The sequence below is a fragment of the Mastomys coucha genome, unplaced genomic scaffold, assembly GCF_008632895.1.
Source record: "Mastomys coucha isolate ucsf_1 unplaced genomic scaffold, UCSF_Mcou_1 pScaffold19, whole genome shotgun sequence".
NCBI lineage: Eukaryota > Metazoa > Chordata > Mammalia > Rodentia > Muridae > Mastomys > Mastomys coucha.
Genome location: NW_022196901.1, coordinates 19,508,109 through 19,535,232, shown reverse-complemented (window position 1 = coordinate 19,535,232; position 27,124 = coordinate 19,508,109). Strand labels below are relative to the sequence as shown.

Below are 27,124 nucleotides of genomic sequence, written 5' to 3'. Positions count from 1 at the left end.
TTGTCCTGGAACTCACTACATAGACCAGTCTGTCTTCCAGCTGACAGAGATCTGCCTGCCTTTGCCTCCCGAGTGCTGGGATCAAAGGTGTGTGCCACCATACCCACCTGGGAATTTTAATCTAAACTGATATTAGTTCAGAACAGGAAGCTTCTAGCCTTTGTATTTTCCTGTGGATAGAGTGATGGGCTCTTGATGAAATGAACTCCCAGGGGTCCTGATGGCTTTTTTCTTAACTGTAATATCACCCTGTACTGAGTCCAACTTACCATTTCTCTTTGTGCTTGTCTACAGAAAGACTCCTGAAGTTAGAGTGGTGGCACACACCTTTAATCCCAGCTCTTGGGAGGCAGAGGCAGGTGGGTTTCTTAGTTCTAGGCCATCCTGGTCTACAGAGTGAGTTCCAAGACAGCCGGGGCTATACAGAGAAACTCTTGTCTCGAAAAACCAAAAACAAAAAAAAAGTTAGAGTTGAATGTTAACTACATGATGGCATAATAAATAATTTATAAGCAGTATGCAAATACCAGCTTTTTTTTTTAAGATTTATTTATTTATTATCTGTAAGTACACTGTAGCTGTCTTCAGACACCCCAGAAGAGGACATCAGATCTCATTACGGGTGGTTGTGAGCCACCACATGGTTGCTAGGATTTGAACTCAGGACCTTCAGAAGAGCAGTCAGTGCTCTTAACCACTGAGCCATCTTTCCAGCCCCAAATACCAGCTTTTACCATTAAATTTTCTAAGTATGTCTTTAAATAAATGTGCTCAGCTGATATTTTAGCAGGAATTTTTTGAGTGTGTGTGTGTATGGGTGTGTGTGTGTGTGTACATACATATGTACCTGCAGTTACCATGGTATGTTGCCAGAAGACAACCTAAGGAAATCAGGGTTTTTTTCCTTCCATCATGTGGGTTCCGGTGGTAGAACTTGGGTAAACTGGGTTGGCGAAGGCACTCTTACCTGCCGAGCCCTGTCTTGTTAGACCCTATTAGGCTGGTTTTAATATCAAAATCACATATGAAATCTACTGTAAATATATTAAACTATGGGGCTAGAGGGATGGCTCGGCCGTTAAGAGTACTGTTCTTCCGAAGGTCTTGAGTTCAAATTCCAGCAACCACATGGTGGCTCACAACCATCTGTAAAGAGATCTGATACCCTCTTCTGGGGTGTCTGAAGTCAGTTATAGTGTACATATGATTAGATAGATAGATAGATAGATAGATAGATAGATAGATAGATAGATAGATAGATAGATTAAACTATGGTTTCTCCTTTTGGCTACAGTTTCTATAAGTGACTGAATTAAAATATACAACATAGGTATGATAGTGCTTGCCTTGAATCCTGCAGGTGGACCTTGTGAGTTGGAGGCTAGCCTGGTCTACATAATCACTTCCAAGCCAGGGCTACACAGAGCCTGCTAGAAAACACAAACACTCACACACACACACACACACACACACACACACACACACATACAGAGATATGCCAAAAGTTCACTCATAGTAACTAATCTCCATGGCATGAGTGGCAATGGGAACACAATCTGCATTTTCTAATCCCTCTGTTGAGAAGCTCCTTTTGTGGTCTTGGATAGGGATAGGAATGTCTGTACTGACGCTCATGTGCTGGGCCAAGATTTGAATCAAGGCATCACCAAGTATGCTCACAGAGAAGAAGGCCTACAAAATTTAAGCTGCCAGTATAGTCTGAAATTTACATGGCAGGAAAATTTCCCAGGTCGGGGGCAGGGAACCAAATAAACAAAACTCTTTGGTTTTTTCGAGACATGGTTTCTGTGTGGCCCTGGCTGTCCTGGAACTCACTCTGCCTCCCACGGCCAAACAAAGCTCTTAAGAAGCAGATTTTCAGCGATGGTGGCGCGCGCCTTTTAATCCCAGCACTTGGGAGGCAGAGGCAGGCGAATTTCTGAGTTCAAGGCCAGCCTAGTCTACAGAGTGAGTTCCAGGACAGCCAGGACTACACAGAGAAACCCTGTCTCAAAAAAAAAAAACAAAAAAAAAAGAAGCAGATTTTCTGGGAGTCTTGACAGGATGTTTTCTCTGTATGAACCAGTTCATCCAAACTGATCCAGGGGTAGGACTTTCCCCTGAGCTTTGAGTGTAGGTTGGATGTTGCTGGCCCTACAGGTAGAACCTCCTCCCTGGGAGCTGTCCCTGTGGACATTGTGGGCATGCTCCTGGTGAGCATGTGGGCATGCTTCTAGGAGAGTCCAGGCTTTATCAACTATCATCAGGATTTCAGTTCTCTCCACAGCTTGACACACTGCACTGTTGGTTGAAGGGGTTTAAAGTGCTATTTTTGTGTTACTTACTCAAATAGGTAGATGTTTGAGGGCATTCTCTATCCATGTACCAAGCATAGAGCTGGCATGTAATCATTAGGCTAGGGAAATCCTTGAGAGAAACAATCAAAGGGAAAGCTAAGATAGCTACAGGGGTGGAGGAGTGTCTCTATAAAGGACAGTGTACTTCTACTGGTGGACAAGGGCGTAGAGGAGCAAAATGTTGAGTGGGGAGGACAGTGGAACTGAGCTTTGTGCTAGGAAGGAACAGCTTTGTAGACCCTATTAAGTTGTAGGCTTTCCTTAAAGGATTTTAATCAACAAATATAGAGTTATCATCTATACTAAGGATTGGCTGACTTTCTGCAGCAAGTCAAATAATAGTGTTAAGCTTTGCAGGCTAGATGCCTCCTGTTGGAACTACTCTCCTTTGCCCTTAGAGTCTAAAAACATAGGAAGGCACTACATCAACAAATGGCTGTAGTTTAGTCTCATTGAAATCATATCATGGGTTTGAAATTGGAATTTTATCTGATTTTCAGATATAAAATACTAGCTTTTTTTCTTGAAGCCACTGAAAGAAAAACATACACACCTGCTTTTAACTCATAGTCTGTACAAAAGATAAAACAGATTCTTAGCCAAATTTGGCCCCTGGATCATAATTTGTTTTACATCTCCAGAAAAATCTCCTGTGTTATGGGAAGAAGGTGGAGCAATCAGAAAGACTGAGTTGTTGTGGGCCAATGCAGGATGTCCTTCGGGTAGGGACTGTGCTAGTGTGAGCAGGCAGTGTTGCCTTTGGTTGGTTAAAAGAAGAAAACCTGCTCTTTCCAGCCAGCGCCAAGCGATGGGCATCTTTCAGGACGGCTGGCACAAGCGCTGCAAGACGGTGGGTAAGAGAAAGCTCTACCACAAGAAGCGGAAGTATGAGCTGGGACAGCCTGCTGCCAACACTAAGATTGGCCCTCGCCACATACACATGGTCGGAGTTCGAGGAGGCATTAAGAAGTACCGTGGCCTGAGACTGGATGTGGGAAACTTTTCCTGGGGCTCTGAGTGTTACACTCACAAAACAAGGATCATTGATGTTGTCTACAATGCATCCAATAATGAGGTGGTCCGCACCAAGGCCCTGGTGAAGAACTGTATTGTGCTCATTGACCGCACACAGTACCGGCAGTGGTATAAGTCTCACTGTGCACTGCCCCTGGGCCGCAAGAAGGGGGCCAAGCTGACTCCTTAGGTGGAAGAGATTTTAAATAAAAAAACAATCAAAGAAAATTCAAAAGAAATACAACAAAAGGAAAAAGAATGCCCAAATCAGCAGTCTTCTGGAGGAGCAGTCCCAGTAAGGCAAGCCTCTCGCCTGTACTGCCTCAAGACCAGGCCTGTATGGCAGAGCAGACGGCTTAGACGGCTTATGTGCTCGGAGGCAGGGAGCTGGAGTTCTGTCTGCGGAAGATCAAAGCCCGGAAAGGCAAATAAGCCATGTTCATAGTGTAATAAAGGTATTTGCTGTTCTGTGTATAAAAAAGGAAGGAAGGAAGGAAGGAAGGAAGAAAGAAAGAAAGAAGAAAACCTAACAGCAGGACCAAGGGCTAGATAGTGGATAAGATTCATTTTTGTACCTGCCAGATCTCACATCTGCCTGGCTTCTGGCTATAGAGACCCTAGCAATGACCCCCACAGTTCTGGGATAGCTCGCCATGTTGGGAACTAATGTTTTCTGCTCCTGATAACTTAATGTCAACCAAGGGTTGATCCAGCATCCCTTCTCACTTTAGGTTTGGTTGTTTCCTGTTGTCACACCAGGGACAAAGGAAGTTTCAGAGCCCAGTGGGCTCACTGCTGAGTCAGACAGGCAGGGGTGCTGAGCATTCGTGTGTCTACATCAGTGGTTCTCAACCTTCCTAATGCTGTGACCCTTGAATATAGTTCCTCATGATGACTCCCAACCATGAAATTATTTTTGTTGCTACTTTATCTGCAATTTTGCTAGTTATAGATTGTAATGTAAATGTCTGTTTTCCAATGGTCTTAGGGAACCCTGTGAAAGGGTTGTTTTACACCCCATCCCCAAAGGGTTGAGTCTCACAGGTGTTTTTCTCATTCCTGTTGGGGATAAGTTTCATTTCTAGACAATTTCTTTCTTGGTCTGTACTGAATGACTGAATAGAAATTTTAGTTTTAAGATAGTTGCATTATACCTTTCTAAAGGTATTCTGGGCTTAATTTATATAAATTTAGTCTATAGAAGTAGGATACTTCTGTTCCAGTAAAGTTTAGCCCAGTATATCCAAAGTACTTTCATTTCAACATGCAATTTAAAAATATTTTTCATACTAAATCTCCAAACTCTTAACATACACATGTCAGAGCTACCTACTGTGCTTCATAACCATTACCCATGTATGGCTCCAGAGCTACCTACTGTGCTGCATAACCATTATCCATGTATGGCTCCAGAGCTACCTACTGTGCTGCATAACCATTATCCATATATGGCTCCAGAGCTGCCTACTGTGCTTCATAACCATTATCCATGTATGGCTCCAGGACAGCAAAAGTGTCTTGAGAACTGAGTTAATGTTGGAGTAAATCTGGTAAGAAATTTTCCTTATAAATATGATTGTTTAGCTGACACATGGATATTTTAAGCAACCTTAATTTTTATGCTCTTTAATCAATCAAAATTGGTATTTTAATTTTTGTCTTTTTTTTTTTTTAACCTGCACGTGTTTGATGCAGTACACATGTTGAGATCAGAGGACAATTTGGAAGTTAGTTCTCCCTACCCTGTGGGTCAGACTTGATTGTAAGCACTCTTACATTCTGAATTACCTTTCCAACCTCTTTTTTTGCCTTTTTTTTATTCTTCTTCTTTGACAGATATTTAATTACCTATACTTTATCAAAATCTGTTCTTCTTGACTTCCACCTTGCTTTATCTTTATTAACGTTTGCAAACTCTAATAAAAATGCCTTAAGTGAGTTTTCTGTTAAACAGTTTGGAATGAGGATGTGGTTGCTAGAATACTTGCCTACCAGCATGAAGCCCTGGGCTAGCATCATGAAGAATCCACTGTACTGGTGTGTGCCAGTAGTCCAGGATTTGGGAGGTAGAAGCAGAAGAATGATGTTCAAGGTCATCCTCAACTAAGTGCTGTGGGGGAAGGGGCAGTATTTATTCAAGCCCATCAAGGTGACACACAGTTGTAATCCCAGCACTTAAGAGGCAATATGCCCATGAATTTAAGGACAGTGAGAGCTATGTAGCAAAAAATAAGGGAAAAACTTTGTATTGTTGGCCTCTGTGCCCTCATCAGACCCTGTGCTGACAACGGTGCTTGTGTTACCAGTCATGGTGACTACTTTCCCGAAGTATACTTGAGTTCCTGCGGAGCTCCTTTGAAATGAGGATGCTGACATAGGTATGTATTTTTAAAATACATCCTCGGTGACTGTGTATGTACCTTCATACAGCTTGAGGTAACAAGGCCAGCCAGATGGCTTAGTATGTAAAGGTGCTTTCCAGAAGCCTAGTGACCTGAGTTCAAGCCCCAGAACCTACATAAGGATGGACTAGACTGAAGAGTCCCACTGGTGTATTAAGGTGGTGGTTGTAGTTCTCCTTCAAGATTCAGTGACTTCACTAGCCAGTACTAGGCATGGTTTCCTTCTTGTCAGGATGGTCTTAGGTCCAATTAGAGAGCTGTTGGATACTGCCAGTACTCAGTGTCATGGCGCCATTTGGTCACTGTTGTGGTTTATATGCATCATGGCTGAGTAGGACTGCTGCTTGCTTCCCTTCTTGGAAGCTTGCTCAGTGCCTGCTATCTTGAAAGATTGCTTGCCCTCAGCGAGGCAGCCTTCAGGTTAGATCCTTCTGGGGCCTCTGAACTCTGTCTGAAGTACAAGGTCTCTTCAGCAATAAGGACTGACCTTCCACCTCCAGGGGACAACTCTGACTAACAACTTTTAAGAGGATTTTCAAGTGCCAGGTATTAGGGTTTTGTTCTATGCTCTATGAATCCTTTGTGGTAGTGTTGTTAGCTCAGGTGGGAATTTTTAATTTAAGTTAAATGTCTATTTATACACTAACTCATGTACTATATGCATTTTTAGGTAGTTAATAGTATCATTCCTTATTACTTAATACCTTGTAAGACATCCTTATTATTTTACCCTCCTCCCTGCTTCATTTATGCTCTTCCACCTCCCATGCCCTTTCCCTCCCCCACTTTTGTCATATTCCCCTCAGACCACGTGTGTCATGCTGTGTGCCCTTCTCTATTGCCCCTGTCCCCCACCCCAGCAATGGTCCCTTTTTACTTTGCTGGTTTCTGCAGTTACTCCACAGTGTTTTGAACATACTTTCCTGCAGGTCCATAGCTTATTTTTCGTTCACTTAATTCATTAAGGGGATGACTTAATTAAGTCCTAGAACAGTTTTTGTATCTGTATATGCATGGTTCAGGTGTGCAGGTAGAGACCAGAAGTTGATGTTGAGTGAGACAGCTGGTCACATGATCTGTGCTTGGGAAGCAGGAGGTGGTGAGTGTTGGGGCTCTGTGAGGTTTTGCCCCTTTCTCCTTTTATTCATCCAGGACCCCAGCCCATGGGATGGTGCCACACACTTGCAGGGTAGACATTCCATTCTCAGTTACAGCATCCTCACCAGCATAACCAGCGCTATGTCTTCTAGGTGACCGAAATACCATCAAATCAACCACCACACTGTTTTGTCTCATTTGTCTAGGACTATAACTTGAGGTTTGTAATGTTTGGGTTTTTCTTGCTTCCTCCAGATTACTCCATCTCACTTACTTTCTCCTCTCCCCTTTATATATCCCTCCCCTATCTTATATCCCTAGTGAGGAACTTGGTTCCTGTGCTCTGTGACTTGTTCTATTCTGTGTGTCACTCCTACCTCAAACACTCAAAGAATGTTTCCTTTTGGGTTTCTGACTGTCTTCTTCCTTATAAGAATCACTCAAGCCGTTTATGAGCAGGCACTGTCAGTTCCTGTTCCTTTTACAAAGACCTTAAAGGTTTACTGAGGGATGAAATGTTCCCAAGCTTGGAACTACAGAAATGCAGCTAATAGAAGTGGAATGAAGATAGATGGCACGTGAGGTAACCGTGGCTATAGAAGCACTGGTGTCTGTAACTGCAGACACTAGAAGTGAAAGCTGAAGTGGATGCATAACAGGAAAGAGCAAGCAGAGCTGCGGTTTTGAAGGAACGTCAGTCCCCCAGAGACACTCAGAAGTCTCTGGTCATCACTCACTGGCTGGTAGTTTTAGTATTTGGTTTTGGGGTGTGTGGGTGGGTGTATGTGTTGGTTTGTGTATTTCCCCGTAGTTTTTCTTTTTTTTCTTTTTTTGTTTGTTTGTTTGTTTGTTTTAAAGATTTATTTATTTATTATATGTAAGTACACTGTAGCTGTCTTCAGACGCACCAGAAGAGGGCGTCAGAACTCATTACGGGTGGTTGTGAGCCACCATGTGGTTGCTGGGATTTGAACTCATGACCTTCTGAAGAGCAGTCCGTGCTCTTACCCGCTGAGCCATCTCACCAGCCCTCTCCATAGTTTTTCACTTGCATCCTTTTGATGAGCTTGTATTCTTTCAGTCTGGTTTCGTCTTGCTGATTAGTTTCTTTTTTGAAATTAGAAAACTAATTCTCCTTAATTGCCTCTGTATGTAGTTTTGATCTCTGATCTATTTCTTCAAGGCTCTTCTGAATCTGTACACCTTTTTATTTTGGTTGGTTTTCTGCAGGACATGCAGATGAACATGCATCTCCATGAGTTCATTGAACCTGGGTTAGTGGAGTGGAGTTTTATTTAAGTGGCTAAGATCTTTTTCTTTGGCCTGCACTATTTATTCTATTATTCGTGGTCAAGTGTGTAACACACAGCTGCTCACAACCCTAGCAAGGTGTTTGTCTGACAGCAGACAGAACCACACATAGGTGCACTCATTGGGATTCTGAAATATTTCAGAGACAGATATGGAACAAGCTATGTGGCATAGAGTGAACTAGGAGGAAATCTGTCTTGAACTGTTCCAGCAGGAGAAAGGTTAGAGGCGGCTGAGAGGAACTAGGTAAGAGAACAAGGGGATAGAAAAACTTCTGTTAGAGAAAGATGGTTTGTGTCGATGATGTCACATGGACAGGTGTGCTTTCACAGGCTGTGTGAACAGTGCTTAATGTTGTTACCTCAAGGGTCGTGGCATGTAATAATCATGGCTGTATCAACAGGGTTTAAATGCTTATGCTCTGAGCTGCTGGTGGGAATTAGAGCATTGGAGAACTTGTTGGATGGTAGATCGGGATCATAGTTCAACTTGTTGCACAATGGCAGAACACACAGGGGTACACTTGCTGATATACTCCTGTACTAGAGCTTCCTGTCAAGGAGGTTTTGGCAGGCTTGATAACAAGTACTCTGTGGTGCTAGGTTGCTGGGGGTACACTTAGAACATAAAACTTCTAGTGCAGAAGAAAAGGGAGCTACAGAGGTGGGACCTAGAGAAGACCTAGCTTGTAAATGCTAAGGCCCAAAGATACTGAACAGGCTCGCAATAGCAATTCATTAGATTAGATTAGGATCACAGATTTATCATAATCGTCATCATCATTATTATTATTGGTTTTTCTTTTCTTTCTTTTTCTTTTCTTTTTTCTTTTTTTGGTTTTTCGAGACAGGGTTTCTCTGTGTAGTCCTGGCTGTCCTGGAACTCACTTTGTAGACCAGGCTGGCCTCGAACTCAGAAATCCACCTGCCTCTGCCTCCCAAGTGCTGGGATTAAATGTGTGTGCCACCACTGCCGGGCTAGGATCACAGATTTATCAGAAGGCTCACAGGAAGTTGGTGGCCCCTGACAAAGCAGTATTAGGAAATGACTTATCTTGGAAGTGAAGTGAAGCCTGTAGAGGTTAGAGATTGAGAGTCAGGGTTACAGTAGTATATCTGAGTAAGATTGCTAACCATTACAACATGGAACACCCTTAAAGTATAAAGTATAAAGTATATTTCTACCCTTTTCAATTGCAACCTATAGTAATAAACTTCATATGGTCACCCAGTTATAAATGTGTCCCAAACTGAAGTTTCCCAACACCTTTATTTGCATTCCAGGCCAGTGTTCCTATTTCTTAAAGAAACAATGTGAGCCATGGCTCAGTAAGTGAATCTCAGGACCCAGTGGTTCATTGTCCCCGCTTTGAAAACATTGCTTCAGAGTTGGTCAGAATGGGGTGATGACTGCTGGAAAGAATGTGTGCTGGCAGAATGCCCAAGACTGATTGACTGATCCTCAGCAGGTGTTGAGGCAGTTTGGGTCACAGTGACCGGCCCTCACTTCCTGATATGTCAAGGAGACAGGTAACCAAAGTGCTATAAAGGGGAGGTTCCCGTGATAGATACTACTGGGTTTGCTACAGTGTTAGGTTGATCACCTAGTTAGTAGAGCAAGCCCCTGCCCTACCCATCCTAGCCCAATGAATTAGAAATGTAAATTGTTTTAATAGAGAGTGCTGGTATGAGGATGGAGGTATGAAAGTAGTTAAATGTGTTTTAGGAGAAGAAACATAAAAACAAGTTGAATTAATCTGAAACCAGCTAAGTGGTTATATAAGTGATATACACTTTTTTTTTGTATTCACAAAGCATGGGAATCAATAACAACCTTGAAAGTACAGCTTCAGAAAAAATAGAGTGGAATACTTACCATGCTATTTTATCATGGCAAAACAAATAAACCAACTTGATGCCCTTCTTATCTAGTGAAAGTGAGAATTTTTTTTTTTTAATTTTTCTGTAGTTTTTAAAACAAAGACAGTTGTCTTATTAGGAAGAGGAGTCTGTGGGAGCTAACTGGGACTTGAGGCTGGTTCTTTACATAACCTTTATACTGTGTGCTGTTGATTGCTGATGGTTTGCCCTTGCTGTGCCGGTGTGCACTGCCCAGACATGCACTCCTCTTCTGTTTATTTCCGATCATTCTTAGGTCGTTTTTCCTGTAACATTTCTCAGACACCTCCCCCCACCCCCAAAGTTTTAGTTTTAGCTTCTCCACAGTACAATTTTGAGTGTGGCCGCCTTTACAGACTCACCTTTGACAAGTCGCTGGTGTTTTCAGAAGTTAAGATTTGCTAGAGACAAAAACCAAAGTAAATGTCAGGTTTTGTGAGGGGGAGTCATAAATGTTGGTCATAATGTTTGATTTTTAGTAGCCGCCAACATATCACACACAGAACTTGACTTTTCCACAAGAGCTGAACTGCTGTTTCAGAGGTGTCCCTGGAAGCTCCAGTACCGTAGCAGCTGAGTGCACTTGAGCACAGGTGTTGTGCTTTGTTGACAAGGATGACTGGTCGGTGTTGACTAGATTTCATTGACAGTTGTCTAGTGTTCTACTTTCTAATGAAGACAGCGGAACAGCTAAGTGGAACTTTCCTGTCTTGGTTTCAGTAATTAGTGATCTCTTCCTTAGGAGGAAAGTCCAACAAGGGAGGAGAGACCTATGGGAGACCCAGCTGCTTACAGCCATTTCTCCTAACTAATAATACCTTTCCTCTAGGGACCAGTCGGAAGGACATATTCAATTAGCATCCTAAAGAGTCAGGGTTTAAATTTTGTTACCCAGCTGACTTCTCAGGATGACAGTAATTGTTGTTTGTTGGGATTTTGGCTAGACTGTCTCCTGTGGTTTTACCAGATGACTTGTTACAATATCAGGTTAACTTTCCTGGGCAGTTAATTCAGCTGGGCAGTGGTGGCGCACGCCTTTAATCCCAGCACTTCGGAGGCAGAGGCAGGTGGATTTCTGAGTTCCAGGCCGGCCTGGTCTACAGAGTGAGTTCCAGGACAGCCAGGGCTATACAGAGAAACCCTGTCTCGAAAAACAAAAACAAAAAAAAAAAAAAAAAAAAAAAAAAAAAATGTTGAGTAGAAGTGATGGCTCAGCAACACTTTTCCACCAAGTCTGAGAATCAGAGTTTCATTCCTGGGACACATATGGTAGAAGGAGAGAACCAGCTGCCACCGGGTGTCCTCTGACCTCCATACAAGCACTGTGGCATGTGCCTGTACTCGAATACATGTGTGTGAATAAATAAATGTAATTAAAATATTTTTACAAAGAACTTTTTTCTTCATTCTTTCTAATTAAACTTCTCTGATATATATATATAATATATACATATATTATATATATATATATATATATTTTTTTTTAATTTTCTTTTAGATTCAGTGGTTAAGGCACTAATTACTCTTCCAGAGGGAGAGTTTGATTGCCAGCACCCACATGTCAGGTCACCCATCACCTGTAACTCCAGTTCCAGAGGACCCAACATCCTCTTCTGACCCCTGCAGTCATAGACAGCCATGCAGGCAAAACACTCATACATAAAATAAGGAGATAAATTTTTTCCCAACTGTTTTTACTAACATAAGAGGGATTTTTCTTGTCCTTTGCTGTCTTTGTTCCTGGAAATAGTACCTAAACTTTTTGTTAGATTCTTCTTTATTGATAACATGTCCACTTAACTTTGGGTAGTCCCTGAACTGCTATTGTATCATGGACAGACCCATGATTGGTGCTTATAAATGCTAATGAAATTGTTCTGTTAAACTATCTGGATAGAAGAGATGAGAACTGCGCTTTGGTTTTATTCATTTAGAAATGAATGTGGTGTGTCAGGCTGATCTCAGTGGGCTAAATGGGGAGAAGAGGTGACAGGTGGCTGCAGGAGGACATTGCTGGGGAACAGGTATTCCCTTAGGTAGGGTGCATTGGGGATAGGTTCCCTGCAGAATTGACATTTGTACTGGACAGAATGACAGGAATGAGTCATACACTCAGAAATCTGGGAGTGGCGGTGGCAGCTATGGTAGAGGTCACAGCTAGCAGAGGCAGGATGTTGGTGACTGGACCTGAGAAGGCCCAGACAAGTGGATAAGTTAGCATGTGTGATTCTGTGGGCCATAGTGGAGTTGTAGTAAGGACTGAGCTGCTGCTGAGGAGTGGGTGGGTGCTGCCTTTTATGAATTAATTTCAAGTTAGGGCTCCTTGTCCTCAGCCTGTGAGCTGTGCAACTCTGCGGAACTACGCCCTGCTTGCAGTATAGGGGTGGAGTAGAAATACCATTCCAAGCAGGAGTTAAGTCAAGCAAGCCTGTAAAACACATGTAATAATCTGAGGACATGAAAGAGAGGAGTTTGGCAGTGATATGACCCCGATATAGTTTCCTATTTCCTGACAACAATAATCGAGGATCTTTTCTTTTATCTTAGGGACCCTGTTCTAACATGTTTAGGTACCAGTAGGGAGTAAGAAGGTAGGCTTCTATGTTCTAGCTCTGTACTGTGAAATTCTGACCCTATGGATTCTGTATTAAGTATTTTAAATAAAATGCTTGTGTGACAAGTTTTTTTTCCAGATTACTCTTTAAAAGCTGATAATGGAGTAACACTGACAGCTGTCTGTGAAAAAGCACACATGAAGATAATGCATTAAGGCAGCAGGTGTCAAGGACAGCATGGGAAGTTACCTTGACTCAGAGCTTCCTTTAAGAATTTACTTTTGGATGTGAGGGCCATCTGGCTTCGACATGTGTCACTCCATTGATTCAGCTGATCTGGCTGACTAGGCACATGTCCCTTCCTCCCTCACTACTCCAGTGTTCATCCCTCCTTCTTCTGTCAAGAATGTAGAATAGCTGCACTTCCCTGCTAGAACCTCCAAACAAGTTCTCAAGGATTTGGTTGGTGGTTGGTTGGTTTTTCGAGACAGGGTTTCTCTGTAGAGCCCTGGCTGGCCTTGAACTCAGAAATCCGCCTGCCTCTGCCTCCCAAGTGCTGAGATTAAAGGCATGTGCCACCACCGCCCAGCAAGAATTTATTTTCAAGAGCTACACATAGAAACCCTGACACAAAAACAAGAATGAAAAAAAATTTTTTTAAGCTTTCTTGGCCTGAGTAGTGGTTCATACATTTATCCAAGCATCCCCAAGGGGAGACAGGGCAGAGGTAGACAAAACCCTGCCATGTAGGCTGGCCTGGTCTATAATGTGAGTTCCATCAGGCTTGTCAAGGCCTGAGAAACAGTTCCTCCAACTTAATTAACTAAAATAATGAAAAAATTAAATCATTTTAAAAATTTACTTTCTCTTATATGCAGAATGTAGATTTTTAAAATAGACATGAAGTGGGTGGTGGTGGTGGTGCATACCTTTAATCCCAGCACTCAGGAGGCAGAGGCAGGCAGATCTATGACTTCTAAGCCAGCCTGCTCTACAGAGTGAGTTCCAGGGCTGCTACACAGAAACTGTCTCCAAAAACCTAATGGATGGGTGGATGAATGGATGGTATACTGCTGTTACATCATGACCCAGGCAGCTCTTAAGGACACCATTTAATTGGGGCTGGCTTACAGGTCCAGAGGTTCAGTCCATTATAATCAAGGCAGGAAGCATGGCAGCATCTTGTTTTGTCTTGTTTGTGTTTTGTCTTGTTTTAAGGCAGCTATGATTATAAGGACTTGTAATCCTGGGCATGGAGAAGTGGAAGACTGATAGAGGCTGTGAGCTCAGTGTCCATCCAATAAGAACAGCTATTACATAAAAAGTGAAAAGATGGGCAGCACCTGAAGGAGGGCTAACATTGAAGACTGTCCTTTGGCTTCCATAGGCCATGTCCGTGTGCAGACACAAAACCCAAACTTGTTAATTACTGAAATAGAGGAAAAGTTTACACAGGGATTGTACCTGCCCTCCATGTATGTACCATCTGTATGCCTAGTGCCTACCCATAGAGGTCAAAAGAGGGTGTCTATCTTAGAATTTTCTGCTGTGAGGAAACACCATGACCAAGGCAACTCTTGTAAGCACAACATTTAATTGGGGCTGGCTTACGGGTTCAGGGGTTCAGTCCATTATCATCAAGGCGGGAGTATGGCAGCTTCCAGGCAGCTAGGACACACCTTCTAGTAGTGCCACTTCCTGGGCCGAGCATATACAAACCATCAGTGTCCAGTCCCCAGGATTGGATCCCCAATAGTTGTAAGCCACTAAGTGGGTGCTGGAGATCAAACCTGGACCCTCTGGTAAAGCAGCGCTGCAGTGCTCTTGACCACAGAGCTTCTTTCCAGCCCTGCTCTTTTGTTTTACAGGATTTCCCTTAACTGTCCCATACACTTGTTGGTCAGTAATACTTATGAATGTCACAAAAATGTTTACATGGTTCTAGCTTAATTGGTTGTCTTCTCCTATAAAACACATTTATTTCACCTTCGAAATTATACACAGGTGGTAAAGCATGATAGGATACCTTCAGTTTCTTTATCTACTAGAGTGGGTTTTTGCTATGAGTTTTGTTTTTAATTATCAACATTTAATTTTTTATTACATATGTAGAAGGGGAGCTGGACTTAAAAACAGGTAGTTATGAGCAGTTATGTGCACTGGGAGTCAAACTTGGTTTCTTTTCATGTGGCTCTTAAGTCACTGAGCCCTCCTTCTAGCTCTACAGTGGCTTTTTTTTATAAAGCAGTTATTTTTATCCAGATATGCCAATAATTCTAAACTGTTCTCTTTTACAGGAAAGTCCTCGTTGACAATTCAGTTTGTTGAAGGCCAATTTGTTGATTCCTATGATCCAACCATAGAGAACAGTGAGTATTGTTTTCAACTACTTAGAACTACTTAGACCTTATTTTTTTGTACACAAATACTATTTGTATAGTCTTGAATGTTTGGTTGCAGGGGGTAATCTGTTAAATTTATATTTCTCCAGAGGGGGAGCTAAAGAAAATTGACAGAAATTTTACTCAGTATACCTTGATTTAAAAAAAAAAAAAAAAAAAGATTTATTTATGTAGCTGTACAGATAGTTGTGAGCCTTCATCTGGTTCTTGGGAATTGACTTTTTAGGACCTCTAATCTCTCTGGCCCAAAGATTTATTTATTATTATAAATAAGTACACTGTAGCTGTCTTCAGACGCACCAGAAGAGGGCATCAGATCTCATTATAGGTGGTTGTGAGCGACCATGTGGTTGCTGGGATTTGAACTCAGGACCTTTGGAAGAACAGTCGGTGCTCTTACCCACTTAGCCATCTCACTAGCCCTTGATTTTTTTTTTTTTTTTTTTAATTCAGCTCCCATGTCTTCTGACACGAAAGAAAGTGATATCTCAATCAAAAGGACTCTGCTCCCACACTGAAACCTTCATACACAAAGGCAGCTTCAAGAATAAGGAATCAGGAGCAGTCTTATTTTTATCCCACCCCCTCCACTGAGCAGGAGCCCTTTGTATAGGTGTCAAGTTTGAAAAGAATGAAAACCCTCTAAACTCTTGTACCTTGAGGAGCACTCTGCTCTCTGAGTCCTAAAGACTTGAAAGAGGCTGCTGGCAAACACGCTATTCTGGGATCCAGCAGGTGCTACGGCATTGGAAAGAAGTTGTTTCTAAGGCTGTTGTGTTCATAGCACATGCAGGAAAGAGCATGTGCAGCCAGAAGCAGCCCTGGCCTTTATTCCGTTGTCTTTGAGACCCGTACAGATGTTCAGGCTGGGGTCCAGCACATCCAGGGCACCTGCTTTGTTGGGAACTCAGCCTTCTTTTTCACTATCTTAGAGTCCCTGGTAGACTCTGGAGCCAGGGTGTGAAACTCTTGAGACCAGGACTGATGGAGGAGGGTTTGCTGTCGGGAGCATATAGATTTGGCATGTTAGGTGGAAGCAGATTCAGTGGCTAGGTTCATAATTACTAGCATGTTGGCTTTCACCTCCTGAACTTACAATAGAAACACTGATGGGTTTTGATTCTGGTGAGAGTGAGAGTCTACAGGTCAGAAAGGCCTGGTGTGGAAAGAGTGTGTGAATTAAAGTTTCAGCATCTGGAAACATGGGGGTTTGGATGAGTTTTGTGGTAGTTAATGGGGGAGAGGAAGGTTGATGGCTCTCAGTGTTTGCTGGCAGAGTTCCCAAGTTGATCTGTGCCTCCTAGCTTGATTGCATTTCTACACGTGCTCCTCAGAGCAGTTAGGAACAGAAGGACGTGGCTGTCGAGCCTGCTTGACTGGTTTAGTGTTGTCAGGATCACTCTTTACTGTGCCTTTGGGTTTTTCCTATTTTGGTGTTCAGCAGTGGAGACATTATCATCGTAAAAGATAGACTCGTAGTGTTTAATTCAGTGGAGTCTGTAGGTAAGAGCAGAAATGATTATCAAATCAAATACCCCTTGAGACTTGATGGGGCATATTTTGTTACCGTTCTACTTACTATAATTTGATTCTCAGCAGGGTAGGAGCCTTTACTTTGTTCCTCCACTGATTGGTAAGAAAGCAATATTTGGTGACAACCATGATCTTGAAAGAGAAGAACATGAATTTGAAAGAGAGAAAAGTTTCAAGCCAACAAAGCTACATACTGAGATTTGGTCCTGCCCCCCATCCCCCAATTATTTAAGATGTAGAAATAACCTAATAATTACTTTATGCTTTTATCATTACAGAATAGGTTGTTATCTTTTTTGTAGTGGTAACAGCCTAATGAGTACTAAACTTAGAGGTTGTGGTTTACAAGCAAAAACAAGAGCAGTTTATAACCTGTGCCATCTCAGGGCTGCTTGGCACTATGATTTGTGGTTAGGATTTTTTTGTTGGCTGCTTGATTTCCCTGTTGTTTGTTTGTTTGTTTGTTTGTTTTTGAGTCAGGGTTTCTTTGTGTAGTAGCCTTGGCTGTCCTAGAACTCACTTTGTAGACAAGCATGTGCTACCACCACTGTCTATGGTTAAGAAATTCTGATGAAGAGTCTCACAGTGTTACTAAGCATGCATGTTTTGCTCATAGACCTCTTGGTGAATATGAATTAAGGATGCTTATCATACCTTAGTGATACCATCTTACTTTGTAAATGCCAGAGTTTCAGAAATGTTACTTTTGTTTGCACAAGACCAGTAAATAGCTATAGCCTACTTGCAGGCTTCACCTAGTACTCATATCTTTTGGGGCAGGGGGAGGTGGAGACAATCTAGATATATAGCCTAGCGTGGTCTAGAACTCATGTTCTGCTTTCTGAATGCTTGGACAGGTGGTTACCACAGTGCCTAGGTTTCCTGTGTCCAGTTTTACTTGTTATTCACAACATTGCTACCGTATTTTAGATTGATTGACTGCCTTCACTGTTTTCTTCTTTGTGGATTTCATACATGTATAGAATGTATTCTGGTCATTTTCATCTCTGTTATCTGTTGCTGTAGTGATTAATCTGCTCTACTCTCCCTTCTGGTGGCGGGAATGCTCTGGTTTCTCAAATGAAAGATACACCCACACATACATACATACACACGCACACACACGCGCGCGAGCAGCCTTATACTTAATATGCCTTGACCAGCTCAATGGCTACACCACCTCTAAACTTCCATGTTGCTAATGCTTCCCCTTCAATACTCCTTACTTTAGTAAGGAGTAAAGTAAGTATTACTAAAATCTATATTCCATCTTTGTTACCCTAGACCCAATGTGGGGAAGCTTTAGGGCTGCTCTTCCCAGAAATGGCAATTCTCTGCCTCTTTGGTTCCCTTGCCCATGAATCCTAAAGTTCCACCTCTGTCTCCCTACTCAACCATTGGCCGCTGGCAGCTTTATTTGCCAGTCAGAACCAGCTGGGGGCAGGGACCCTCAGCATCTCATAAACAAGATTCTTGTGCAATTCCCAAATAACATAATGCAAGCAAACAATTATCCTCTCCTCTGCCCTTGACTTTCTTGATTCGTTTTGTTTGTCACTAAATATAATTTCTGCCTGTGCCCATTTTCCTAGACACAGTACCAAGTTCTGTGGTAGTTATATGGGTTTCCCGTCTTCACTGAGACGTCGCTTAGAGCATCCCAGGCATGTGGAACAGTGCTGCTGGTACAGTAGTACCCAGGAAGTAGTTGTACCTTGAAACAACTATAGCTATTTAGTTCTAATTAAGTATAGCTATTTCTGCTCACCAGTGTTTCTTACATAGTTTTCATCAAGCCTTCTGACTGACTCATCGAAAGTTCCTGCAGTGTTAGGTGACACCAGGTGAGAAGTGAAAGTAAAACACTTTTATAGAATAAGATAGTTTTCACTGTTTTGAATCAGAATCTCACTGTGTAGCTCCAGCAGACCTGGAACTTGCTATGTAGACCAGACCACTTTCTTAAATCTGCCTGCCTCTGCCTCCCAAATGCTGTTTTTAAATGTGTGACATTCTACCCAGTTACTCAGTGGATTTATATTGGATATTTTCCATCTCGAATTATTCTTGTTCAGTTTTCATCTGGTTTACCCGTTTTCTGAATGGGACCATTTCCAGAAAAGCATCCAGACTATTGTTTTTATGAACCCACCCATCACCCTTGCTTGCATTTAGAACGGGATAAACTAACTAGTAGCTTATCTCCCTCAGCACCTATGATTCACATAGTATACTCTGCCTTTCTCTTTGTTGCTTAGTTTTCTGAAGAATTTCTCTTTGTCGCTTGGGTGGTAAAACACATTGGGACCACTTTATGCTGCAGAGGGATAGCTTCGGTTGCTGGGCTTATATTGTACAGGACAGTCAACCAGGAGAATAGCTGGAGCCACCAACGCAAAAGAAGTGTGCTCCACTTTCTTGTGGGGCTACAGATCTGCTTGTTAAGGTTTATGGCTGTGAGTAGCCTCCCTCTTGTGTTTGGAAGCCTGTCCCCTTGAAATTCTGAACTGAGGTTTCTCCTCCTTAAAAGGCTGTAATAGCCGGGTGGTGGTGGCACACGCCTTTAATCCCAGCACTTGGGAGGCAGAGGCAGGCAGATCTCTGAGTTCAAGGCCAGCCTGGTCTACAGAGTGAGTTCCAGGACAGCCAGGGCTACACAGAGAAACTCTGTCTCAAAAAAACAAAACAAAACAAAAAAAAGCTGTAATAAATTGACTGGCTCTATAAGCTGAGAGCCCAGAACATCTGTTCCATTGTTGCACTAGCTCAGTAAAATTGTTGTTTTGTTTGCTTTTTTTTTTAGTGTACTGAAGCTTCTTAGCACTTAATACTAGTTCTTTGTGCTGTGGCATTAGACTTCCTGTGAATTAGGGAAGATCTTTGATCTTTTGTGGTTTTGGTTCATTCTAGACTGCTGGCTTTACATAATGTCTTTCACTTAAGAGGAAGCGTTCTCCGTGGAGCAGTCACATTGTTTTTTCTTATAGAATGTGGATCATGGCCTGAGTGCAGTTCCTTTGGAAAGCATTCAAGGCTTCCCAGAGCTCGCTTCTCTTCAGCAAGTCCTAGTAGGCTGATGAAGGAGAAGATACTCTGTACAGTGTGAGGCTTGTTCATTTTCCAGTAATGGCAAGTTGTGACAAGACTGTTAGGGACTTAGTTGATCACTTGTCATTGTTGGAACTTTTAAGTAATCTAGAGTTAATTAAACCAGGATTTTATTCTCTTTTTCCTTGTAGCATTCACCAAGTTGATCACAGTAAATGGGCAAGAGTATCATCTTCAACTTGTAGACACAGCAGGGCAGGTAAGCGACCCTTCGAGTTTCCTGCAGTGGGTCTGACAGTCCTGCCCAGCAGCAGCCCTCACACACACTCCGGGGCTCGGGCTGTGGGTACCGCAGAAGGTTAATGTTCTGTCTGTCTGGTCGTTTGTAAGACCACGTGGCAGATCTCTGAGGAATTTGGTTTTCTAGTTGAGAACTGTTTTAACTGTGTGTGTATATGTGTGTGTGTATATATATATACACATATGTATATGTATATATGTATATATACATATATACATATATATATTGTTAGTAGAATGAGGGTTGACACTCACTACAGAATAATGAAACTTTAGTTCTATACTAAAGAATCATATTACTTCCTTCTTTTTGGCCCTCCATAATGTGTATTTTCCTACATTAAGAGAAAAATGAAATATTTCTCAGAGAACTGGCAAGAGAAGTAAAGTGTATTTCATCATGAGGACTTGAGCCAGGAAACAGCAGATTGGTTAGATTCTATGGTGGTCAGACTTGACTCTGGCTTTTACTTGATGAGAATTACCAAAAGTTAAACTCTTCCATATCCCTCTGCACAAGAAAGAGAGACAGATTAGTGAGTGCAGCAGTGATGATGCAGGGAATGCATTGCTGGGCGACGGGCGGGACGGAGAAAGAAGGAAGACCCCAGGAAACAGAGCAGCCCTTTGACAGCTTAGCTGTCTTGTTTCCATAGCACCCAGTGCTGCCTTTCCTAGAAACCATTTTGTTAGACTGAATCTGTCCCTGTTCACTGGAGGGCAGGGAGTATAAAGAGCTGGGCTTCCACCTCTCACTCTTCCTGCCCTTGCAGTGCAATCACAAAGGGTCAGGACAGTGGGCAGTGCACATGTGCTCTAATCTCTACAGTGTGGAATGGAGGCATTTGTATGGGACCTGAGCATATTGAAATGGACCTAAAATAATGGGATGTGTCCTGTACTTACAAATTAATTCCTTCCAATCTGTTGTAAAGTAAGCACAGAAGGAGGGTGTAAAGCAGGAGACAGCTGAACAGTGGTGTTGGCCGTAGGGAAGCCTGGAGTTCTTGTTCTGGAAGCAAATAAATCCTGACTGTTTAAGAGGTTGAGCTTCTAGAGCACTGTGGCGTGTACTTTTCTCCCAAGCCTGTGGGGTTGTAAGGAAACAGACACTATTCCTGTTCTATTCCCACAGACCCATTAGTCTCAGAAAGAATAGCAGCAGGGCTCTTTAAAACAAGAGATGGTAATAGCCCCTGGCAATGACGTAGACAGCAGACCTCTCTCAGAACTGGTAGGGGGAATCCCTGAAGTAGAAATTGGGTCCTATTTTGCAGGCTTCCCTTTGTCCTTGTAGTTGAATAGACAGTTAATTACCTGAATTAATGACACGTTTAATGTGAGGGACACTGTTACTAACGTTGATAAGCCAGGTGTATTTATACTTAGGCTCCTGGGCAAAGATGTTCAGACTAGGACTCTGACACTACCTTGGCCTCAGTCTGCTTTTGTATCTTTGGAATCTTTTTTAAGCCCCTAGAAAGTGGGGGCTAAGTCTGGAGCCCCAGTAAGAAGCTTTGAGTTGGGTAGGGCATGGTGGCACACCTGTAATCCTTTCTCAAGAGGTAAAGGCAGATGGATCTCTGTGAGTTTTAGGCTTTGAGTCTCAGCTATTCTTACTTACCCAGAGACCTGGAGACAGAGGATGAGTTTTGCTGTGCCCCAACTGCTTTCCTGGTATCGACCTGCACAGATCATGAGGTTGAAGCTTCTATAGACTTTACCCCTCACATCAGAGGGCGCTCATCCCTACAGTTGACAGGGACTTTTTTTAAGCAGAGCTAGGGAAGAAATGTCTTCCTGGGGCTTTCCAAATCAACACAGGTATATTCTTCTAAGGAAGTGCTTTGCTCTAAACATGAGCATACAGTTGGGTGGGCATCAAAGAGCCTTAAGTGTTTTTAAGGTCTGATCTTGCAGGTAATAAAACTGACAGGCTCCTAGCTTGGGGATGATATGTGCTGTGTAGTTCAGAGCAGTACTTGGGTTACCACTATCATTCTGGTGGGTTCCTTGTTACTGGATAATGTATCCAGAGTTGACTACTTTGAATAATTCTCACCTTTGCTAATATTAATAGTTTGTAAAGGTTATGTTTAGTGTGTGGTTCACAGCACCAAAACATGGCATCTCCAGCTTCTGCTGTTCTACCCTTACTCCACAGAAAATGAATCTCCTACCTCTGACATTAGACTGACCAGTTCTAGGGGGTGAGACTGGTAGTAATTAGTAAGGGCTGGCGATCATAGACACATTCTTATTTTATACGTGTGGCTGTTTAGCCTGAATCAGTGTCTGCACCACATAAATGCACTACCCACAGAGGCCAGAAGAGGGCATCGGATATGCTGGAACTGGGGTTTCAGACACTTGTGAGTGGCTTAAGAGGCTGAGGCAGGAGGATCACTAGAGTTAAGGTTCAGCCTGAACAGTATAACAAGACCATATCTCAAAATCATCATCATCTAATAAATTTATACAGTAGTCTGCAGGTTTTAGGAAAAAATGTATACCATAAATATTCATAATAAATTGTAAGTACTTTTTACTTTGTAGTTTATATCAGCATAAACATGAGCATGTGTCACTTAATAACAAGGACACATTCTGAACAGTAGGACTTTAGGAGATTTCACAGTTGTTGTCAAGATTATGTATTGGGGCTGGAGAGATATGGCTTAGTACTTAAGAGCACCTGTTGTTCCTCAGAAGATCTGAATTTTATGGCCACACTGGATGGCTCACAGTGACTGTAACTCCTGTTCCCGGGGATCACCCTCTTCTGGCCTCTGCAGGTACCTGCACACATGTGATATGTTTAAATTTATGTGGGCACACAAACATACCCAAAAATAATAAATCAACGTTTTTTTTTTGTTGTTGTTGTTGTTGTTTAAAGAGTGAAGTGTCTAGCAGGATCTAGGTGGTACCCACCACACCTGTAATCACAGCGCTCTGGAGGCTGAAGCAGATTGGGAACCTTGCCTCCACCCAGTGCTCTGGAGGCAAAGGCAGGTGCATCTCTGTCAGTTCAAGGACAACAAGGGATGCCCAGAGAAACCTTGTCTTGGAAAACCAAAATAATAATAAATGTGTATATATAGTACATGCACCTCTAGACTACAGTCTTCTTAAACCTCTTGCACTACTACAGACAGTGTAGTACATTGTGCTACAATGGTAAGATCCTGATGCAACAATGATATCACTAGGCAATGAGGATTTTCCAGCTCAGTTGTAATTTCACAGGACCACCATTGTGGTGTGGTTCGTTGTTGGCCAGATCATCGCTATACCAGTATGTACACTACATGATTATTATTGTGGCTTAGTTACCCAGCTGAAGAGAATGATGAATGTGGTTACTATAACTTGTTCAGTTTGAGTTTGCATGAAACATTTTGGATTGGCCTAATTTAGAGGTGAGATGTTTTAGTAAATCTAAACTTATAAGCCATGCGTAGCACAAGCCTATACTCCTGACCCTAAAGAAGAAGAGGCTGGAAGATAACAAGAACTTTAGAAAAATATATTTTAAAACTGTAGATAGATCCAATTGACAGTTTTATAATGTAACCAATTTTATCATTAAAACTTGTGCTTTACCAGGCTGTCTGTGGTGGCACACACTTTTAATTCCAGTACTCAGGAGGCAGAGGCAGGTGGATCTCTGTGAGTTTGAGGACAGCCTGGGCGACATGGAGAAACTGTTTTGAACACTCCTAAAAAAATGTACTTTAAACATTTATAGCTTAAAAATTAAATTTTACTAGTATTAAAATAAATAATAAAACTTAATTAAGGCATAACACTGTATTATTCCATTACAGTATACAATAAACATATAAATACAGTATTGTAGTTTTCCTCTCTCTACCACAGAAATTACTTCATAAGCATATAGCCTCTGGTGACATGGGAGGCAGCTATAGGCAATATCATAATTTTTGACCTGTTATGTTGTCAATATTGCTTCTACAGCGGTGCTGCCATGAACATCCTAGTTTATCATTGTATCATATGACTAGTATGTATGAAGGAAGTCTTGTGTGTCAGTGTGTGGGTTAGTAGGTGTGGACACAGGTAAAGACCAGAGGTTGGTGGTGTGTGTCTTCTTCAATTGCCCTTGACTTACTGAACCTCCAGCTAACTCATGGATTTGGCTTGACAGACTGGCCAATGATCTACCTGTCTGCACACACAGGACAGCACTGGTTACTCTTCCATGCTGGCTTTTGGGAGTCTCACTTCAGTTCCTCATGCTTTACAAGACAGGCACTTTGCTAGCCAAGCCATTTTTGATCTTTAAATCTTTGATTCCTGTATAGAGTACAATTTTACTGACATACAAATTAAGAGCTCACACTGAATCCCTAAAAGGCTCTGTGCTTGTATTTGCACATTTTGTGTTACTTTTTATCCTACCTCATTCCCATACTGCATCTTTTTAAGTTTTTCCAATCAATTCATTCATGTGCTAGTACAAGCTAATTACTGTAGCTTTATTCAAATGCCTGCAGGATTGTTCCTTTCTTTAAAAATTCATTCTTTTTTTTTTTAGATTTATCTATTTATTTTATGTATATGAGTACACTGTAGATGTACAGTGGTTGTGAGCCTTTATGTGGTTGTTGGGAATTGAATTTAGGCCCTCTGCTCGCTCAGTCCCTGTTCACTCAGGCCCAGAGATTTATTTTATTATTATAAATAAGCACACTGTTGCTGTCTTCAGACACACCAGAAGAGGGCATCAGATCTCATTATGGGTAGTTATGAGGCACCATGTGGTTGCTGGGATTTGAACTTAGGACCTTTGGAAGAGCAGTCAGTGCTCTTACCCACTAAGCCATTTCACCAGCCCCTAAAATTCATTCTTTTTTTTTTTTTCTTTTTCGAGACAGGGTTTCTCTGTGTAGCCTTGGCTGTCCTGGAACTCACTCTGTAGACCAGGCTGGCCTCGAACTCAGAAATCTGACTGCCTCTGCCTCCCAAGAGCCAGGATTAAAGGCGTGCGCCACCACTGTCCGGCAACCCTGCATATTTTCATTTAAGACCTTGACACAGTCTTTTGGGACTGTTAAAATTTTCTTCATACATCAAACACACCCCTAACCCCCCCCCCATTTTTTTTCTAGGCAGGTTCTAATATAGCTCTGTCTAGCATAAAACTTTTTTCTTTGATTTAATCTCTTTAAATAATACATAAGAAACTTGGAATACAGATTGTTTACTCTGCTTTTTGTAGTCTACTCAAATGTAATTAATTTTTCCCCCCACAGGATGAATATTCCATTTTTCCTCAGACATACTCCATAGATATTAATGGTTATATTCTTGTGTATTCTGTTACATCAATCAAAAGGTAAGCTTGCTTGAGTTTTTACAATACATAGACCCTTTTAAAAGATTGTGCTAGAATTAATAACAGTTAGAATTGGTTACTACACTAAATGTTTTTAGTGATTTTGCTCCTGTGAAACAATCAGTTTATTATAGGGAATAGAGTCCTCAGTAATTTCCACCACACTGATAGAATAAATCCATTTTCTTACTTGATATTGCCTAGGTGGTAACTGAATGTAAGCTGAGCTTTTCTGATATGTAAATGGGAAATAGTGAATTGGTTTTATATGGAATTGACTTACCAATATAATGACTTGAGTTTTTTTTTAATGCTTTGTCCTGTGGCTTTATGAAGCAAGACCTTTGAATAATAAGCTATCACTGACTAAAATGCAGCCACTGCTTTATTAATGAGAATTCTGGTTCCATTAAGCAATACATTTGTTACCAGGGATGGCATTCATTGTCACAAAAAGGAGTGGTCTGTTGCAGCAGACATGGATGTGGCTGAATGTGTAAGGAGAACTCATGACAATGGAAGCAGTTTGTCTTTGAAGATTCACAGAAATACCAGTGTTGGTAGAAGTTTGATGGCTAGCTGACATCTTTTCAGTGTGTGAAATGCCAATCTGTCACTGTTTACCTTTTTAATGATATGTTACTGATGCTGGGGAGGTGGCTCTATTGATAAAGTATTTTTAACTGTCGAAGTGTGAGAACCTGAGTTTGGGGATGGAGAGATGGCTCAGCGAGTTAAGAGCACTGACTGCTCTTCCAGAGGTCCTAAGTTCAATTCCTGGAAACAACATGGTGGCTCACACCCATCTGTAATGGGATTCAATGTACTCTTCTGGTATATCTGAAGACAGCTACAGTGTACTTACATATATGAAAATAAATAAATGAATACATACATGCATGCATACATACATACATACATCTTTTTTAAAAGAGAGAGGGAGAGAGAGAACCTGAGTTTGGATCCACAACACCCATGTAAAAGCCAGGCATGATAGCGTGGGCCTATAATCCCTACTTCAAAACAGAAGGATCCCTGGAGCATGATAGCCAGCCCGTCCAGCCAATCAGCAAGCCCTGATTCAGTTCAGTTCCGTTCACAAAGACCCTGTCTTAAGGATCAGAGACACTAAGGAGGGCATACCTACCCAAGCACACACAGAGAAAATAACTGTCACAGCCCACCACAGCCCAGCACTGACGGTTCCTTCGGGCATCCTTCTTCAGATGCCTTGTTTCTTACCTCAGCAAAGAGAAATTAAACACACAGCTGCTGAAGGAACTTGCCCAAGGTTGCAGAGGCTGTATGTGACACTGACTGGTTGCCCACTCAGTCAAGGCCAGCTCTCTGGTTGAGCTTCACTGCAGCACTGGAATTGTTCTGCCCTTGCTGCATGTGGCTATGAAAATCAGCTCAAATTTACCAAAACGTAAAGTTCATTTCCTTACTGGCCCTAGCTAGCTACATTTCAACTGCTCAGTTAGCCTTGTGGGGCAGTGTTTAGGTTCTTAACCACTGCACACTATTGGTAACAGAAATTTGTCTCCTCTTCCATGTGCGTGCCCTCCTGTCTCCCTGCTTTCGTGGCAGGGGGCTCATACCTTGAAGTGTCGATGTGTAACTGGAAACCAGGTACTCTGGCAGCTCTGAACAGACCCTTTGCTGCTAGTCCCCACTTACACCTGAGTTAAAACAAACCTGGCCAGCTCCACAATCCTGGGAAACGGAAAAATGTAAAGATGTAGAAATAGCTCTAGGGATACCCAAGAAGATTTCATAAATATTGTACTAATCTGTGTTTTGTTTTGTAGTTTTTGTTTTGTTTCCTTTTTTTTTTTTTTTTT

At 42.0% G+C, this 27,124-nt stretch overlaps 1 protein-coding gene and 1 pseudogene across 1 annotated transcript in view; both read left to right on the top strand.

Moving 5' to 3' along the window:
• Rheb (Ras homolog, mTORC1 binding) overlaps positions 1-27,124 on the top strand; it is a 41,852-nt gene that overhangs the window by 8,704 nt on the left and 6,024 nt on the right. Inside the window, exons 2-4 of the mRNA XM_031380196.1 lie at positions 14,933-15,004; positions 19,810-19,877; positions 25,198-25,280. Coding sequence (XP_031236056.1) covers positions 14,933-15,004; positions 19,810-19,877; positions 25,198-25,280 — 223 coding nt within the window. The remainder of the gene's footprint in view (positions 1-14,932; positions 15,005-19,809; positions 19,878-25,197; positions 25,281-27,124) is intronic.
• On the top strand, positions 2,026-5,285 carry LOC116097566 (annotated as a pseudogene).